Source organism: Pipra filicauda, unplaced genomic scaffold, assembly GCF_003945595.2.
Source record: "Pipra filicauda isolate LSUMZ 115617 unplaced genomic scaffold, ASM394559v2 scaffold45_size4122338_pilon, whole genome shotgun sequence".
Taxonomy (NCBI): Eukaryota; Metazoa; Chordata; class Aves; order Passeriformes; family Pipridae; genus Pipra; species Pipra filicauda.
The window spans coordinates 532,138-550,829 of NW_024104598.1; the positions used below are offsets into that span (position 1 = coordinate 532,138).

Consider the following 18,692-nt stretch of genomic DNA (forward strand, 5'->3'; position numbering starts at 1 on the left):
AGTGTCAACAGCAATTGCTGTTTTAGCCTCTTTTCCAGAAATTCCTCATTCAACAGCCAACACAACTTCCACCACAAGTTCAAAGGATCCCAGTACAATTCAAGTCAGGAGGGTCCTCAAGAGGTTCTCTAAGACCCTGCTCAAAAGCAGGGTCAGCTCTGAGGTCAGAGAAAGTAAACTTCAATTGTGAACTGCTGAGTAAGGGGTGAGGTTGGTTTCTAAATCCAGAACTCTGGAAGTTGGATCAAAAACTTCCATTCAGCCCAAATCAATTATTCACTACTCAGGAAATTACCTCTAGGAGCTCCCCGAGGTCCACTTTGTCCAGAGCCACGTTTGAAATTCTGTTGATATCCATCCTGAGGCAAAGAAATTAAGAAAGTTATGACATAAAACATGGGCACTGTTATTAATCGCAAATAAAATAAGGAGCTTTTAAAGCAGCATACACTGACAACATCTGTGACTTCAACATGCAGCATTTCATCAGTCTGCATTAATCTTAGAAGAATTAGTTCTTACTTCTACTAGTGCCTAGCAGCTGTAATAAAATGTGCAATGACAAATGCTCCCTCCAGTTACAGGATGTGTTGCTCAGTATAAATAAGAAATGTAAATAGATGTATTTAGTGTTTAAATTTTTCAAACTACACTGAGGTAGTTTGTGTTCATTACCAATAAAAGAAGTCCTTGGCAGAGTTTTCACTAATAGATTTGAGTGCTTTTGTTTTTTACCCCACACTGTGGTCTCTTACCCGCTGGTAATTTGAGTAATCCCGAGGAGCATTGAACTGGGGCTGCGTATAACCACTGTTTGGAGTGTTGGAAAAGGAAGGACGGTATCCATCGTATCCCCCTAAGGAACAGGGCACAAGTCTTTCACTTGAAAATGGGAACTTACTACTCGACTTTCTGCTACCATATAAAGAAAAGCAGTAGCGGGATTTTAACTAAACCTGAGCAAAACCCCCCACCCCTTTAGCAAGGGCTGTTTACCTGCAAGTCAAGCAAATGTTTGCAACGTCAGGTTAATACTATTACAAGAAACAAGAACAAAGATCTAGTAAGAACTGGGAGGAAAAAGCAATTCAGTGCATCTCTCTGGTAATCTGAGGTTTGATTTACAGAATATTCAATCCAGAACTAACCATGATACTAGGATCTGTATCTAACAGCTGTGACCGCTGCACTCCTACTACAATCAGTTGTATTTTTATTATACAGGTTTCTTCTCTATTCCCCAGCCACAGGAGAGGAAAAGAACGTGGCAGATAGTACCTGTGTCCATTAATCTAATCCCTCCCAGAACACCTGACAAGGAAACCATCTCTCCCTCCCATTCTAACAATGACAGCCACATATAATCATCTACAGGAATCATGAAAATTCTCTAATTTACTCAACTACAGCGTCATTCCTCCACTCCTGTCGATTCCCTCAGAGTAGTGACTTTGACACTCTTTTGTTCTTACACTTCTACATTACCCAGTCTCTTCTGACTGTGGTCAAACACAGAACTCTAAAATATACTACTTCTACCACAAATGGAAACAGAAAACATTTCTGAACCATCAACTAGCATTTAAATTCCTCACCTGAAATTCTGTTGGGTATTTCTGTTATTTGCTTATACTTGCAGTAAATGCCTAATACATCCCAATATCCTCGTAGGATATCCAAACACACATCTAAAATTTAAGTTGCTTAACTAAAGCAAGCGGTTTTATTGCTACAAATTTCAATATCACGTAGAGATACTATTACAGTCTAACGACAGCAGGTCAGCTTAACATTTGCTAGAGGTGCACATTCAGTGAGTGCTTGTGCAGCTGCTCACCTCTGAATCCGTTGGCCGGTCCCCTGTAACCGTTCATGAGCCCCCGGGCCCCGCGAGATCCCCCACGGGACACCCCTCGGCTGTTGTAGTAAGGCTGGCTGTTCCTGGGAAACCCAGTGTTCTGCTGGGGAGGTTGCTGGTGGTTGCCTGCCACCTGGTGAGTCTGGTCTGGGGACCCATGGTAAGTACCAACCACTGCAGTGCAATGGGAGGGAAAAAAAAGTAGCATTAAGTCTGTACTTCTTTATGTTCCCACATTACTCCCTTCACACTCAATATTCAGTTAGAGAGGAAAAGGATCTGGCTCTTCTTTACTCAATACCCAGTATTATTACCACTTCACCCTTGTTAACTCTGTCTGTCTCTGCATCTGCAACTTTCATCTCAGTGGACTCTGGATATAGACTTGATTTTTTCAAGATGCTACCCTGGAAAGCATTTTGCCTGCTGAATTCAAACCCTGTCTCACTGATTTCACCAGAAGGTTCTGGCCCTTTGAAAACCTTACATCATCTGTGAGAAGCAGCCCACATTTGCTCTCACTTCTGCCTTACTATTCTATCTCCTGTATAAAATGCCACCTCAAATAGCATAGTTTTTTTAAAAGCAAGTTTAAGGATCTTCCAACCTTGTACTCCGCTCTACTGCTTCCACTTTAGAATAATCATCTTCATGCTTTTTTTAAACCCAGAGAAAACCCAATCAAATGGCAAAATTCTTTTAACAGCTGGAAGTAAGATATACTGAATTTCACACTCTGTTGGATATTCAAGCTGAGACAGAGTAACAAAACTTGGTATTGTCAGGGGAAAGCTTTGCAAGACTAGGAACATTTGAGAACATGTGACATGCTTCGCTCCATCCTCTAGACCTTCACAGCCTGAGCACCTGCTCTACACTGAGGCTGTTGCCATTCTAGCTTTTGCTAAAAGAAGTTTACCTGTCTGGAGTTGTTCTTGCTGAAGATCTGATTGTTCTACTTGGTGAGGTTGACTGGAGAAACTCTGGTTGTAACTGGCCTGGTACTGATTTTGCTGCTTAAGGGTTTCTGGCTCATTAACAGGAGGAACAGGTGCATTCATGTTGAATACCTGTAATGGCAGAAAAATGGTTCTCTGGTCCAATTAATCTTTACAACTTTTCACATAAAGTATCAAAGTCTAAGAGATGTGAATAACCAGACTATTCTATGCAGCTACATGACTGATTCCAACAGAATGAATGACCACCAAAACAGAAGAATTAATTATTTGATTTAGTTTACATTATTTTCTCTTTTTATTTATTATTATTATTTACTTACTGTTTGCATGGATTGGAATGGAGCTGCATTGACATTGATTCCGCTGCTATGCAAAGGCTTGCTGGATCCAGCCTGGAACACCTGGGGCTGGGATGCAGTGGGAAGTGATGATGAGGATGGGGTCTGGTCTGCATTCAGTGACATTGAAGCCTAAGAATGAAAAGAAAACAACATTTTAGCAGCTTTTGAGATAACAAAAAAAAGTGGCAATGCCTGAGCTTCAGCTCTACAAATGACTATTTTCTACTTCAGCTCAACAGCATCATTTGCAACAGCACAATAAGAGAGGAAAAACCTTGCAGCCTTCTCCCTTGTTGACTTGAAACACAACTAGAAAAACTTAAGAAAGGAAATGTATTTCCTGGGCTAACTGCTGGCCAATGTAAAAAGCAATTCACATTTCCTAAGCCATCATCAACACCGACACTCACAAACTAATGCTGGCACACTGAATGTAACTAAACAATCAATCTTGCAAATTAAGCCTTACTATGAAGGACTTACCGGTCACAGACAGGCTCAACATTCTGAAATTGAAGGGAACTGGAGCAGCCCTACTAACAGGCAACTAAAACTACCACTTTTTACAAGGAAACATAGACTAAGATTGATATCTGCCAGGAGAGTCCTTCCCACCCCTCTGACACCTGACTTGCCTGAATCTGGTCAATTGATTCTTTCTGTGGTCGTTGCTGTGCTGTGTGATAAGGCTGATACATGTGTTGGGAGGCTGTATATCCCTCACTTGTAGAAGAAATCAAGGGAACCTGACAAAATAAACCCCAAAGTCCCCAAAAGTCAGCTGATGCTCACCCACAGTTTTATAGAAAGTATCTGACAACCCCCAGCATGGGTGGTACTCTTTAGTCCAAGTCTGTAGAGCTCTGTTTAACCAGCAGAATTAAACCACCTCATCTTGACCAACATTCTAATATGAGCTCATATAGAAGTGGACAAGTGCTGGTTTCCCATGGATTGAATCTGCTCAGTCCTCTGCTCCTTTAAGAGTCCAGTGAAAACTCCAGCCAGCAAAGCAGAGGACTTTGCATTTAAGGGCATGGGGATTTCAAGAGGAAAATGATAAAACTGATGGGGGTGTTCACATCATGTTGGAATGTTCAGAAGGAAAGACTAAGTTTAGCTACTGCTTGTAAGATCCTCAAGAGAATCACTGGCAGCACTGGCTGAGACAAGGAAAATAAATTTAAAAAAAAATCCCACTGGATTAACTCACAGATATCACTTAAAAGTAAAATAAAAGCCAGTGCAGAGAAAACCCTCTGCCAAAAGAAATTATTCTACGCCTACAAAACAACAAAAGGGGAGAGCACCAACACTTCAGGAGGTACTTACAGAGGAAACTCATGAAAAAACCCTCACTCCTGTTCCTGTATGAATGAGTGACTTAAACCTTGCAGCTCTATCTGGACAGGACAAAGCAGGCAATTTATACTGCCAGTATTATGAGATACATAAGCTATCCAGATTTTTTCTTTGGCTTTCAAATACCTACAGGGATCACACCCATTCCTCAGAGATGCCACATGGCTTAACACAAAATTAGGAAGTTCTTTAATCACTAGACAACTCAGTAAGAAACTGAAGCATCTTCACAAGAAGGGGACCATTTATACAGTACAGAATCAAGTTAAAGAGGTCCTACTTAAAGCTCAACTGAAAATACCATTCAACTCAGTATACAACTCCAGTATAAAACACAGCCCAAAAAGTAACTGGGAATAATCCTTAACAGAATAAGTGAATAAAACAGAACAGTTAATCCTTTAAATCTATTCCTGCTGACACTCACTTGAACAGACACGGGCTGCCCTTTAACTAAGTTATTTTGGTTTTGGCCTTTCTGTTGCAAATACATAAAGGACTACCTGCTCCTAGCTAAATTACAAGTATTACTACACATGACTTAACTTAAGGGAACACTACTAGGCAAAGGTAAGACTCCATTACTGAGAATCTGCAATGTCTGCAGAGCACAGAATCTGTACCTAGTAATGCTTCTTAGCAACAATGCTGAAGAAATAATGGAGATAACCATTTCCCCAAATTAGAACTTTTACTTTGAGTTTCTCATACAGTTCGGAATTAAATCCTTTTGTAACAGTAACCAGGCTGAATATAAAGCTCAAATCCAAAATAAAGTGTACTAAACATTTTACCTGTGTAGCTTCTGGTTGCACAGGAACTTGAGTAGGCTGGGCAAGTCTCGACTCAGCATGAACTGAAAGAAAATAACTTCACTTACTATACAATCAAACCTTTTACAGAACAGCATTACTATCATATCTGCTTCAGTTATCTGAAAGCCAATCATCATAAGATGATGAAGCCTTTAGCATGCCAAAGCTATACTCAAATTACCAACTCCATGCAAAGAACATTTTTTCTAGTTGTCCAAAATAATCCAAAGCAAAATTGTACTTTGCTCATTCAAAAAAAAAATGTTTCAGATGTTCCACATTTCTAAGCAAAACCTATAAGCAAGTGAGAATTGGAAGACTAAAACTAGTATACCTTTCTGAGAAAAACACACTTGACCAGGATTGTACCATTACTTGTGGTGATCCTTTTACTCTGCAGCAGTAACTGAAGCATTTTTAACAGATGACTCGCAGGCTTCCCCAATATTTATGTTTAGGATTTACCATTACAAACCTGGAGGGCAAACCATTTGTGGCATGTCCAAACTCTGTGCTGGGTTCATGGGCTGTGCAGATACAATGGCAGGATCAAGTGTTTGGTTCTCAAATTCCAGCATGGAGTCCTGAAGGGAAGAAATTAAAAAGCAATTAAAAAAAAATCAAATCCAATTTACTGTCTGTTAAAAATACGAGCACTCAGAACAGAGAAATACCTGCATGAAGTTGTAGGGGCCCTGCATCTGGGCCATGAGGTCCTGTACTCGCTGTCTTCTCACCAGAGGATCTGCCTGAGCCACAGTGGGAAGCGTGTGAGGTTCAGGAACAGGAGGAGATGTCGCTTGTGTCTGTTGCTGCAGCGAATTTACGACCTAACAAGAGACAAGCAACCAACTCAAATTTCAGCTCCAGTCAACACAAAAGTGACTTGGTAGTTCTTGGAATTTATGGCTATTGCCTAACTCATTATGGATGGAATTACTGTAGTGATGTTGAAGAAAAGTACTACATCCTACAGTCATGCCAGTATCAGTGGCAGCTACTGATCTCAGCAGTCACAGGATTATAGTGCTCTGTTTTCTCTCCATCTACTCTTTTCCTCATTAATAAAATGTTTGTTCAATACTAGGGGGATTTTTTATAGCAGGATTTGAGACAGCAATTTATCAGCATTTGGAAATTTAAAGAAAGGTGGGGAGGAAAAAAGCTTCAGAAATATGCACAAATGGGGAACAATGATTTTTAGTAAGTGCAAGTGGAGCCAGAATTTTTGGGTCTTTTTTAAGACTTCAAAATGGTCAATTTTCATAGCCACTTTTATCCTAGCAAACTGATTTACTGTCTCAGGGAACAGCAGGCAGCACTGCATGACAAAGATTGCAAGGCAGCACCATGGGGGGACACCAGAAGCCCAGAAGCAGAAGCACAACTCACAGTGGGCAGGAAAGCTCAGATTTACCAGACAGATTCCAATATGGCAACACATCAAATGTGCAACAAATACCACCTTATCAGAGACAGCAGAGCCACCAGGAAAGCTGGACATGAGCAGCTGAGAACATCCATCATCAAAGAGTTTGAAAACAAACAGCAACAAGGACAGTTGAGCTGCACAAAGGAGCACTTGGATGTCCCTAAACCAGTTTTGCTTTGAGCAGCTCACAGAATACAGAAGTGCCCTTTTCATGTCAACAAATGTCCTTTAACAACACCATTGTCAATAACTTGTCTATCACTTCTCTATTCCCATGAGCTTCTAATATTAATAATCTTCCAGATAAACAGGAATGCCTTAAACTTACAGTTGCACAGGATATAAATTAGGATACATGCACCTGAAAGTTCAAAATATTTATGTGAAATACTTGATTTCTCATTAGAACTGCAGGAGACAGACTTTTGTACAGCAGTTGGGACACATGACAAACCAGTCCTATTATCACAGGTCTGAACTTTAAACTTCAAATTGTCACTAAAGCCTGTGCATTTTTTTATTTAGATTTCTCAAAGAAACACACAGCATCTTCCAGTATTCCTACTTCTTGCTCACACTTCCAAACCTTTTTTAGATATGACATTCTGCACATGCAATTGCCTCAGCTCCAGTGACTTGATCCCTGACCAAATCCCTAGCCATCTGTAACAGAAAATATCAACAAAACTAAAAACTAACCACAACCTATAGTCCCTTTTCAAGATTCCCTTCAGATCCAAATCACTGCTATTAGCATCCACAGAGAAGCAATTTGATAAATCCCATGTAAGTACCAAGCACAACTGCTCTGGTCTATCACACAGTCCCCAAGTTTCACAATCTTAACTGTTTCCAAGTAAAGAAATAAAAAATTATCTGAAAATGTTATTCAGATCACATATAGAGACCTTTGGCACATTACAGAGTTTGAAAGTCAAAGAAAAAACACAAGCCAGATCACTGGGTGAAACTTGAAACCATCAGATACTTGTCTCCTGCAAAATTATTACCAAAAATACTCTCGATTATTTAAGCACTATCATTAAACTTATGAAGTCCAAGTCATTCATAACAATCCAGTATCTTCAGGACAAAAATACAAGCTGATGGAATCGTCAACAACACACAACAGGGACAAAATGTTATCATTTTCCTTTTTCACCAATAGTACAGTACGAACTTCAGATGGTGCTTCAGATTCTAGATCATCTTTTTCATCACTCCTCTTTTAATGTCAAGAGGAATCGTTTAGGGCCTATTCCTTTAGTCTTATCAGCACTACCAGGTACTTTGACCGAGTACAATCATAGTAGGATGAGACTGCTAAATAAATTTCAAGATGAGTGTGTTCAGTTGCCAATGGACAGGACAGTTCTAAATTTAACAGCTTTCTAACAGTGCTGCATGAAAAGGTACAGAGATTACTCAAATAAAAGGATCATTACTCAAAAATCAAATTATTCCTGACCATGCATGTCCATTGATCCTGGGGACAGGGCAGCACAGCACAACTTTATTTCAGGAGAGCTGAACCTGTTAGCAGAATAATATTTGACTCAAACTGTAGGCTCCCCTCTGACACCCTGCCCTTGACACTGGCAGCAGAAAGAGCTGCCAGACACAATCAGGAGACTGACAGGGGGAAAGGGAAAACCAGAAGCTTAATGAGACCACAGACCAACCAGAATGAACTCGTATTCTGGCAGTCTGAGAACAGGTTCCAATTTGACAAAAAATCCATCCAACCAACACTCCATAATTTAAGACAGAGAATTTTGCATACAAACAGATTCAGGTTATTCCTTTTTACAAAGAAAGCACTTAAAAAAAAATCAATTAGAAGCCCACCAAACAACAACACAGAACCCCATAAATACTATTACCAGTAAAGGACATATTCACCAAAATGAGAACATCATATAATCCAAATACACTTGGAAAATTCACAAGCAAATTCTTTAATTCAAAACTTCAGAAGGCCAATACAAAAAATGTCCTGTGAGACACCATCACTTCTCAAACTACAAACATACCACAGAAATCGTGACTGTATCCCATCTACTGAAAAAGAGATGAGTTTATGATATCCTTCCTCCTCAGGAACAACTATGGAGATTTTCTGAGCAAATGTTCTCTTTCAGCTTCCAAAATTCCCAGCTATCACTCTATTAATGCCACAACCATCTTGAGCTGAAGAGCACAAAAGCTCTGTACATTGTGCACCATGAGCTTCCCTAAGGACAAGTCAGTTGAATTCCCATGAGAAATGGGACTGTGATGCCAGTAAGGGCAGTAAAACCAATGTCAAAGAGAGATATTCTCAATTTCCCCATTTATGTTACATCTGAGAAAATAAGGTTCTTAATTACAAAGAAACAGCCTTCAACTCTCCATTTCTTACATGATTCCTTTTTACAATGTCCAAGATACTGGGACAGAAAGGACAACCTCAGTGTATATTCTCTGTATTGTTCTATGAAAACAAAGCTCAGACCGCAGACTTAGCAGACTAGTAAAGACGCATGAAAAATGAGGAGCTTCTGAAATCTGAGATACAAATTTACAACCTGAATTGTGTCTTCATCCATAGCATTAAGAACTACAGAGAACTGAACCACTCTGGACACTTGGTGTAAACACAAATATACTGTGGGTGTAATTCAAGTTAGATTGAAGCCAATCAATTAATAATTTTAAAATGCTGGGCCTTTTAAGAATATTTCAATTGAGCATGACTTTTATGTGTGGCTTGGAGGGTTTCTTCAGTTTTTTAAAAAGACCTCTTAAAACACATTCAATAGCAGCGATATTTTTGGTTTAAGTAAGGGAATGGAATACTATGACAATAAACTACCAAACATTCACATCCATGGCAAAGTTGTCTGGTTAGTTCTAGAAACCCCACACCCATCCTTAGTTAAATCTTTCAGTGGTCTTGAACACCCTAAGATACAAATTTCTGCCCAACTCCATGTAAAATCAGGCAGGATCAAAATGGCTGCTCTCTTTTTCACCACAAGATGCTGAACACTTACTCCACTCCTACACTTAAAACAGCCTGAAGACACCAAGGAAGAGTCTAAAAAATTGACAATCTGGACTTTGCTGGTAAAGTGAATGAAAAAATGAAATTTCCAGCACCTGAAAGGTGCTGCTCATACTTGTTTCTAACAGATGGACACAAATCAAATTCCAACATATTAAACATTTGAATGACTCCATGGGACTTGTCCTTTACAGCACATGAAGAACATAAATTCTAGAGCATAAATCACTAAACTGGGAATGGATCCCAAACCCAGTGTGCCACAAACACCATAAGTGAACAATCACTCAACTGCAAAGAAGTAACAAGTGAAATACTTGAGGAACTGTAGTTCTTGGAAACAGAGACGACATACAAGCATATTTTAACATAAAATTATGCACATAAGCAACCCGAAGGAGGTTATTAGTTGAGTTACTAATTTCAGCTCCCTCTCCATGGACCTGCTCAATGAAAGCACAACTATGCCATGCTGTCAGCAGCTGGGCAGATAAACCTGAAGTTCTGTATTAGCAGCTAAGTTCTCCTAAAAAAAAAGGCTTCAAAAAACTATTTCAAGTATTTTTTTTATGCCCAAGACTTTTAAGTCCTGTTTTCCCAAGTAAGCCACTAATGAACAAAAGCAAGTTCTCTGTAAACTTAGCCAGACTGCATGAGTTTTATTTCTTTTTATTTTAGTTACTCCTGAGCTAACTATGTAATTAAAGAATGAGTGGTGAGTCCAAGCCTACTTAAATATATGTATTTTTTTTATATATTGGGGGAGAAGGGATGCAATACTAAAACCTCTCATGAATTGTGAGCCAGCAGAAACAGGGATTGCAATTTTACCTGCAGTACACAAGATCTTACCTCAACCGTTTCAACTGTCCACTCATCTACCTGTTCCTTCTCACTACTGCTGAACTGAGCCTCTGCCATGAATTGTCTGTTTACATACTAAAATAAAAATAAGAAAGGGTATGAAAGTAAAAGTAAGTGGCATTAAAGGTATACAAAATGACAATCTTTCCAGTGAATAATACCTCAGTTGATTCAACTTCAGTTGGTTCAGTAAATTCTTCTGCTGCATCAGGTTCTGTAAGAAAAAGAAATACATAATTTATGTGGGAAAAAACCACCTTGTATGAGAAAAATCAAACAAGAAAACCAAGCAAAAGACCCAAAGAGAAGACCCCCCCCAAAAAAAAACCAAACCCAAACAAAAAAAAAAAAAAAACACAACCCCAACAAACCACAACACAATCCCACAAAAACAAACAGAAAACCCCACCACCCACATATGTTACAGATCAAGAAGATACAAAATTAGATGAAAAATGCTCTTCTTGTATCTAAGAATGAAGAGAAAATGTCAGGGGCAATAACAGAGAACTAGTAATAAAAAAATAACCTCCAAGTTTTGAATTAGCAAGAAAAAACCCCACATTAAATTCCTGCTGGGGAGAGTCATGTTCAGCTACCCCAAGCTTCTATTTTCTCCATATTCAAAAAGGAAAGAAGTAATGATTTTTTCTTAAAATTGGATACAATATTCCCAAGTTTAAGTGTGTAAGCTTAAGACTTTGCTTCAAAACTGTTCCCTCGTAACAAAGGATTAAACTGGTGGGAATGACCGAAAAATGGGAAAGCCTCAGGCAGGTAGAACTTTAATTTGCAATGTAATCATTGTGAGGAACCCAGAGACAAGCCAGTACAACACAAACACCTCACTCCCAGGCATCCTGAGGTTCTTACCAGCCTCTGCCACAGTGTCTTCTACTGCAGGGGCAGGTGCTGCCTCCTCCTCCTCACACAGCCCATTCTGGTGGTTGTGGGTGCTGTCGAAGTAACTGGTCTGAAGGATCCGTTCAACCACCTCCTTCAGGGCTTTGTCTAGGAAAGTGCAAGTGAAAGATTAACACTAACCCAAGCCTAATCATCTCTGCCTTCCTTCCCTAAGATCACAGAAATTTTACTACCCTTTTGCTGGGGAGATGTTGCTGTCCCAAGCTAATGCACGACCACTATTGTTACAGGACTTCTTACTAGGTTACATTAAATAAATCAATAAATAACCCACTTTCTTAAGGGCAAGAATAACCTTAAGAGCACATAATACTCCTCAGAAGATTTGTGAAACACTTCGAAGTGTTGTTGTGTTGGTTTTTTTTATTTTATTCCTGCTATTAAAAAAATCATCTCTGGTTGCTTAGTTTTCAGTTTGGAAAGTTTTCAAAACTCACTGAACTTTCAACTGTCTCAGACTTGTTTGTAATTTCCTCATTAAAAAAAACATTACTGTAAAACAATTTCTTACAAAACAAATTTACACGGGTACCACCTTTGTGAAGGTTCTTCCTCTGTGGTGAAGTGGCTCAAATCAGCCTTTGAAAACAAAACCACTTTCATTCAATGCCTTAGATGAGTGGTTGGGCATCTTAACCCAAAAGAAATCAGCCACACTGGCAAGGCAGCATTACTGGAGATTACTGTGGAGATTTTTATTTCTGCAAAAAAGCAGACTACTGGCATGATCATACCCTGGTCTGCAGAGTTCATCAATGAAAATATGGCAAAACCAGAACGCTTTCTGCAGGAGCAAGGGAGAGAGAACATCCCACTAATGAAGGCCATTAAAGTTTATGTATTAGATGTTATTGAAAAGCTCCTTGTTCTCACACAGGTTTCCAGAAAACAAAGAATTGCTACTAAGCACCACCAGCAGCAGAATACTGCTGAAACAGCAGGTTAAATACTGAGTAATGCTGTGTCAGTATGAAAAAAATACACTACACAGGGAGCCCACACTTCAGAAGTTATTGTTAGTCCAGCCAAGATCTGAAAAAAAAGCAGTTACTCTAAAAACTCAAAGATAAGTAGATGTCTAAGTTCTCTTATATCAGAAGTGTATTGTAATTCAAGCACAAATTCAGTGTGCTGTCTCTCTTCATACTGAGGCTACACTTACAGGTTGTTCCACAAACTGGTTTTTCTTTCCCTTCCAGTAAGTCCCACAGGTGAACAGATGCTTGCTCATACTGCTCATTCAACCTTAAAAAATAATTAGTAAGAGTTAATTTCTTACCAAATCTTTCAATACTACAGTAAATACATGAGGTGACTGACAATTAGAAAGAAAAGCTCTTTGCTGTAACCCTACCTCACGTTCATGTCTCGTTCAGGGTAAACCAGCTTGTAGAACTCATCCAGCATCGTGAGCTCCTCCTCTGTCAGCACTGGGACCCCACTGGAGCCTTGTTTCAAGTCGCTGCGAACTTCATCGTCCCCCAGCTTCTCCAGAATGAACTGCAGCTCCAGCACAGTCTTTAAACGCTTCTGCTCAGCCTCCTCCCGCATCAGCTGCTCCCTGCGAGCTGTCTTCTTTATTGTCTTCTGGATCTGAGGGATCCCAAGGGAAAAACAGATTGGAAATGGCTTTTATTGCTAAGAAAAGGTACAGAGATATTCACCGTATCCCATGATAGGAGGAGGGATTCATTGGAACTACCAGGAGAGCAGCTTAAAACAGAGAAACAAAAGTATTCTTCGTTTTTTCGTGTACCACAGGAGGGAACTCATGGAATGTTTTGCCATGAAAGGCTGGGGAGATAGATGGGATCAGCCAGTTCAAAAAGGGTTTAAAGGAATTCTTGGACATGTGGTCCCCAGTCAGACACTACAGGGAACAAATCTGCATCTACCCTGGCATTCTCACAGATGCTGGAAGGGAGTGGATGATAATCATCAACCTTGTGCTCTGCACTTAACCTTCTAAACCTGCAGTCACAACACAGGTCTTAAATGCAACATTAGTCTGAACCTACAGGATGTTTCCTCTATTCTTAATCTAAGTATCCCAAATTCAGCTTGTTTCCTTTTTTGTTTAAATCTTCTCTTTCCAAAAATTTAACTTGTGACAGTAACTTTCTCTCTTCGAAACATCTAAATTTCTTTTTTTAACATCAGAGACATATCTTAAAATCAACTGCATGAGAACTAACTATAATCAGGAAAAACTGCAACCAAGTTTGAAAGCTGAGCACCAATTTGGGTTCACTGACTGCTGTCAGCTGACCAGGGAAATACCTCAGGACAAACTTGTCCAGAAAAGACAAGTTCTCCATTACTAACATTCCATAAACATAGATGGAACCCTGATGCAACAAAAGCCAAGGAACAGCTTGGCTTAGAGTCCTACAAATTTACAGCCAGAACGAATGGAGAAAGCTGTTTGTAACACGCGGATGTTGATGCCCTTCAAATTATCACATAGTCTGTTCACAAACTAAATACACTCATTAGACCAGTCTGCTGCACTAACACCCACTGCACAACCAATTCCTCCAGCGTTGCTGCTCTTTCCATAACTTTTTAGAACTGAATTCTTGATCACACCTATTCTGTATCCTTGATGAAACACCGACCCAAAAGATGACTCGTTTTACTACTGTTCAGTTCATTTATCCTTTATGAAAATAAGATTAGTCTTGTCTCAGACTATAGTTTCAGACTATTTGCAACTAACAAGACAGGAAGAATCTTTTAAAAAAGGAAATGCAATGCTTTCAAGTGCTGAGACTATACCACGTGGTAAATCAAGAAATGAAAGCCCTCAGTCACCTGGCAGAGTCAGAAGCAGGCCTGTGAAATCCTTTCTTTAAGAAAACTGGCAGCAAGTGACCACCTATAACATTGCATGACAGGCCTGTTCTGTGATCCCACTGTTTTCAACACTTATTTTTCTGTCAGAAAATTATGTCATTATTCTTGTTTCCATACATTTATGTAGTGCATTAGGAAAATCTTTTAGAAATCGTCTTCAGAAAACCTGACACCAACTAATATACAGAATAAAAGAGTCAAACATACAAGAAACCATGACCAATTAATCTCTGTAAACAGAGGTGACTACTGACTGCACCAGTGAAAAGGAGTTTAAAGCCCAAAGGTTTGGAAAACAAACATGGCATGGCTTGATCTTTACTTACATCTTGGCTCAGAGCCATGAAACTCCTCTGCAGTTCTTTAGCAAATTCCAGATTATTTGTCACTTCCTGGTATTTTGACACTGCATCCTTAAAAAAAACCCAGAGAAAACCACAAGTAAATGTAAATCATCACAAATAGAAAAAAACCCCCCCAGACTTTTAACAAATGAATCCCCACATTTTTACTTTCTAAGTGAGACACAGCATCCCTGAATGGGACTGCAACTATGGTAAGTAAAATTTTGATTTTCCTGGGCTTTCTCAAGTCTGGCAGTCAAGATATTGCCCTCCTAAAACTTAATCATGACCATCCCTCCTCAACATGACACGTCAGTTCTCTGCCCTGCTCCTCAAACAGCAACCTTTATCTTCACAAGATGCCATTACAAAATAAAAATACACAGATATTTCAGTTTTCAGCTGGCACAGAAGGGCCCAAGTGAGGAAGCCCTGGCAGATGAACAAGAGCACATGGACCAATGGAAGTAGCTCATAATCTTTTAAGTGTCAACAGCTGCAATAGCTGCAAGTACCTTTTTTTTGCTTCACTTTCTCAGTGTTAAAAATCATCAAGAAAACACTTGATTACTGAGCATCTGGTAATCTCGAGTATCAATATGCATGTTTGCATCACACAACTGAATTTAAATTCTTATTTGTTCTGTATTTACAACAACTGCAAAACTGCTGTTGAATTGAGCTCTCCGAAAACCTACTTTAAGAACCAGCCCCAACAAGAAGAGAAGCAGCACAGAGCTCATCTAGAGCTCCACATCTGCACTGAGAGCTGGGACAGACACACAGACAGAGCTTATTATTGGTCTGAGCTGCATCTCTAACTAAACTACACAGGGGAAGTGAAATCCATCCCTTCCCTCCCATGCAAGAACACAGAACAATTTAACAGAAATCTAGATAGTATTTTTTTGTTGTTTTTACCAGTTGATCTTGATTCAGACGTTCTCCCTTGTTCATTCGTTCCTGGTAATCATCAAGTTTGCTCTGAAAAGCAAGAAAAACACTGTTATGAAGAGTCTAAATCCAGTTACTGCCTTTTTCTACTTGTGCCAACAGAATTATGTACTGTAATATTCCAGTAAACAGAGTAATACCTAACACAAGCATGAAACTGTCATGTAAAAAGACCGCCCAGAAAAACTGTCTTCTGGGTTAACAAAATGTAAATACTTCCTAAGGGATAAATATTTTAACCTTTATTTGGTTATTACAGTATGTCTTCATGACTAGAGTGAATCTCTAAGGAAATACACGTTCCTGCCAAAGGGAACACCACTCTCATACACGTTTCCTTCAGTCTAAACATCAGAGAGCTGAACTGAGGTCTGAGTTAGAGCTCATTACCACTGTATCTCTACACCACCAAAAACACGACTGCAAACCTCCACTGTCAACTCTATTAGGATTCAGAACTGTAATTCTCTGTAGTTGCATCAGTTAAAAGAGCTGTTAAGAATTCAAAATAGTTTCTGATCCTCTGTGAAGAATGCCCACCAACACAATTCATATTAATAGCTCTAAAACAGTTTCCTTCAAGAGCATTAAGGATTTTTTTTTTCTTCATGGGAAGAAACTGAAAAAGGAATCATTAGGCTAATTTTCAGCAGATCTAATCTGCTTAAATAGAAACTCATGTAGAACACTGACACGACCAAAAAAGCAGGTAAAACTCCTGCATGCCCAACACAGAGACTCTATAGGCTAAGGAGAAGGGTCTTCAAAAGGAAGTAAAGTCTATAAGAAGGACATACCTAATTACTAACCTGTTTTCATCATTTCTCTATTATCACACGATTGTATTTTGCATGAAATTTGCCTTGATCTAATAAAAAAGTTATTAAAATGAATCCTTAACTATTATCTTCCCAATCTAGCATAACATGAAAAGTGAGAGGAACACCTAATTTTTGATGTGAAAGAATCAAACCCCTGATGCAACCACTGCTTTAGGGTTTATATTTCCCACTGAGTGACTTTTTTTTTTTGGTTGCTTTTGGCCTTTGTTTCATTTTACTGATAATTTTTTAGTTATTTCAACTTTTATGCTCAATCTCAGATCTTACAGAAAGCTCAAAGTCTGTCAAAGTTTACCAGAAAAGCCCCTCTTATAAGGTATTTGATGCCCAGCATCACTTGCTGAACCACAAGCACCCTTATGAGACTCAGGCCTTTTGATGTCATCTAATGCCCAGTTTATTTCTTTGGAAGTCCTACAGGTCAGATACAAAATTTAACTTCTTCATCTGATAGATGAAAGGCAAAGTCAAAGGAAGAACTTCCTGAGCTTCAAAAATATATTACTGGGAATTTCCTGCTGGGGACAGACACTACATGGTAACAGTTTTTAAAGACAGCAGCCACAGTTCAAAACACACCAAAAAAGTAGCCCTGAAGAGCATTTGCCACATTGCAGATCTCCCACAACAGGAAGTAAGGTTAGTTTACTCCTCTCCACACTGATTTTAGAACAGATGCTGACATGGTTGGGCAATCACAGAACAGTTCTCATCATTTTCTGAGTGTGGCTGAACTGTGAAGCCAGAAGGGAGGGGAAAAGAGCTCCAGAGCAAAGCCAGGCTTACCCAGACCTTCCCTGCCTAAGGGGGCTTAAATCCTACAAAAACTGGCTTGCACGCAAGGAAATGTTAAACTAAGCTCCTACTCGCTCGAGTCCCTGACTCCCCTGCTGCAGATCACAATTCCCTTGGTCACACTGATGCAATTGTTTGGGAGGCTGCACAGTAAACACACTGCAAGCACCAGTTTAAACAAGGTCTACAAAAATGCATTAAACAACCCCAACAAATTCTGTGAGCCAGTCTGCAACACAAACCCATAAACAACAGTAAAACAAATAGGGTAGAATATCATATTCCAGAACACTACTTTGTTCGACAAAACATATATTGCAAAGCACTCACATAATCCATTCTGGTGGCCAAGGGCACGAGGGTGGGAAGAGACAAAAACCTCCTAAATAATTACAATTCCTGTACACTTTTTCCATGCTGCTGCATTTCAGCGTAGCTGGTGTTTTCAGATTAAGATATTGCAGTAACATGTTTAACAATGCACAAGGTTTTCTTAAATGGTCAATTATTTAGAAATCTAATGTAAATGCTTTGCTCAGTTTTATTTGAGTAAAAAACAAAGGGATAGAAGAAAAGTTACTTGTCTTCACTTGTTCTTCATTAAAAACATTCAAATGGGAAGGTAAAAGCAGAGGAAGGAAAGCCTTGTCAGCTGCAATGCAGAGGACAAGCAAATGTGCATTTAGTTGGACATTATCACAAAGATTTCGAATGCCAAGTAAGCATTTTCCTATCATCCCAAACACACTCTGAGATCCAAAGGCTGCATTACACACAAATATTAAGTAAAATGCCTCCTTTTTATCTCTACCAGCAACCTAAGAGCAGCATTAGTGCTGTAAAATAACTGCAGTAAAATTCCTGCTTAGCAACCTACTGCAGTGCCTGCAAGAGGGGAAGATTTTCCTGATTTTACCCCCTTACAGAACCTCACCCTCACTCATCAGATAGAGATCTCCAAGCATAAAAGCTAAACCAGCAGAAAAAAATAATAATCCAGTGGCAAAGTGAGCACATAAATTGTGTATTGAACAGCTCATGAGTCAGCAGCTCCCAGTTGTACAGGAAGCAAACCACCCTGCTCCAGCTTTTTCCACTGAGAAACCTCAAGTATTCTGGAGTTTCCTGGGAGAAAAGCACTACAAACAGGCTCCCAGGGGCAGGGGGAAGGTGCTGGTGTTCCTTGCTTAACTATGCCCTGGATTTTACTTGAATAGGAATCCAAAATTCAGTTACTTATTGTGGCAACAGACACCTTCTCCTCACACCCAAGTTCTCTTGACCTCCTCTGAATTGC

The 18,692-nt window shown here is 39.4% G+C and overlaps 1 protein-coding gene across 2 annotated transcripts in view; it reads right to left on the reverse strand.

Annotated features, from left to right (window-relative positions):
• CAPRIN1 (cell cycle associated protein 1) overlaps positions 1-18,692 on the reverse strand; it is a 29,788-nt gene that overhangs the window by 4,900 nt on the left and 6,196 nt on the right. Inside the window, exons 3-18 of one of the 2 annotated variants that reach the window (XM_039385984.1) lie at positions 15,726-15,788; positions 14,787-14,873; positions 12,959-13,197; positions 12,767-12,849; positions 11,554-11,691; positions 10,842-10,894; positions 10,669-10,755; positions 6,013-6,168; positions 5,814-5,922; positions 5,318-5,379; positions 3,797-3,907; positions 3,141-3,290; positions 2,778-2,928; positions 1,838-2,032; positions 756-856; positions 296-359 (exon numbers count right to left, since the gene is read on the reverse strand). In XM_039385984.1, coding sequence (XP_039241918.1) covers positions 296-359; positions 756-856; positions 1,838-2,032; positions 2,778-2,928; positions 3,141-3,290; positions 3,797-3,907; positions 5,318-5,379; positions 5,814-5,922; positions 6,013-6,168; positions 10,669-10,755; positions 10,842-10,894; positions 11,554-11,691; positions 12,767-12,849; positions 12,959-13,197; positions 14,787-14,873; positions 15,726-15,788 — 1,849 coding nt within the window. The remainder of the gene's footprint in view (positions 1-295; positions 360-755; positions 857-1,837; positions 2,033-2,777; positions 2,929-3,140; positions 3,291-3,796; positions 3,908-5,317; positions 5,380-5,813; positions 5,923-6,012; positions 6,169-10,668; positions 10,756-10,841; positions 10,895-11,553; positions 11,692-12,766; positions 12,850-12,958; positions 13,198-14,786; positions 14,874-15,725; positions 15,789-18,692) is intronic. The other variant, XM_027728560.2, reaches the window with a different exon arrangement.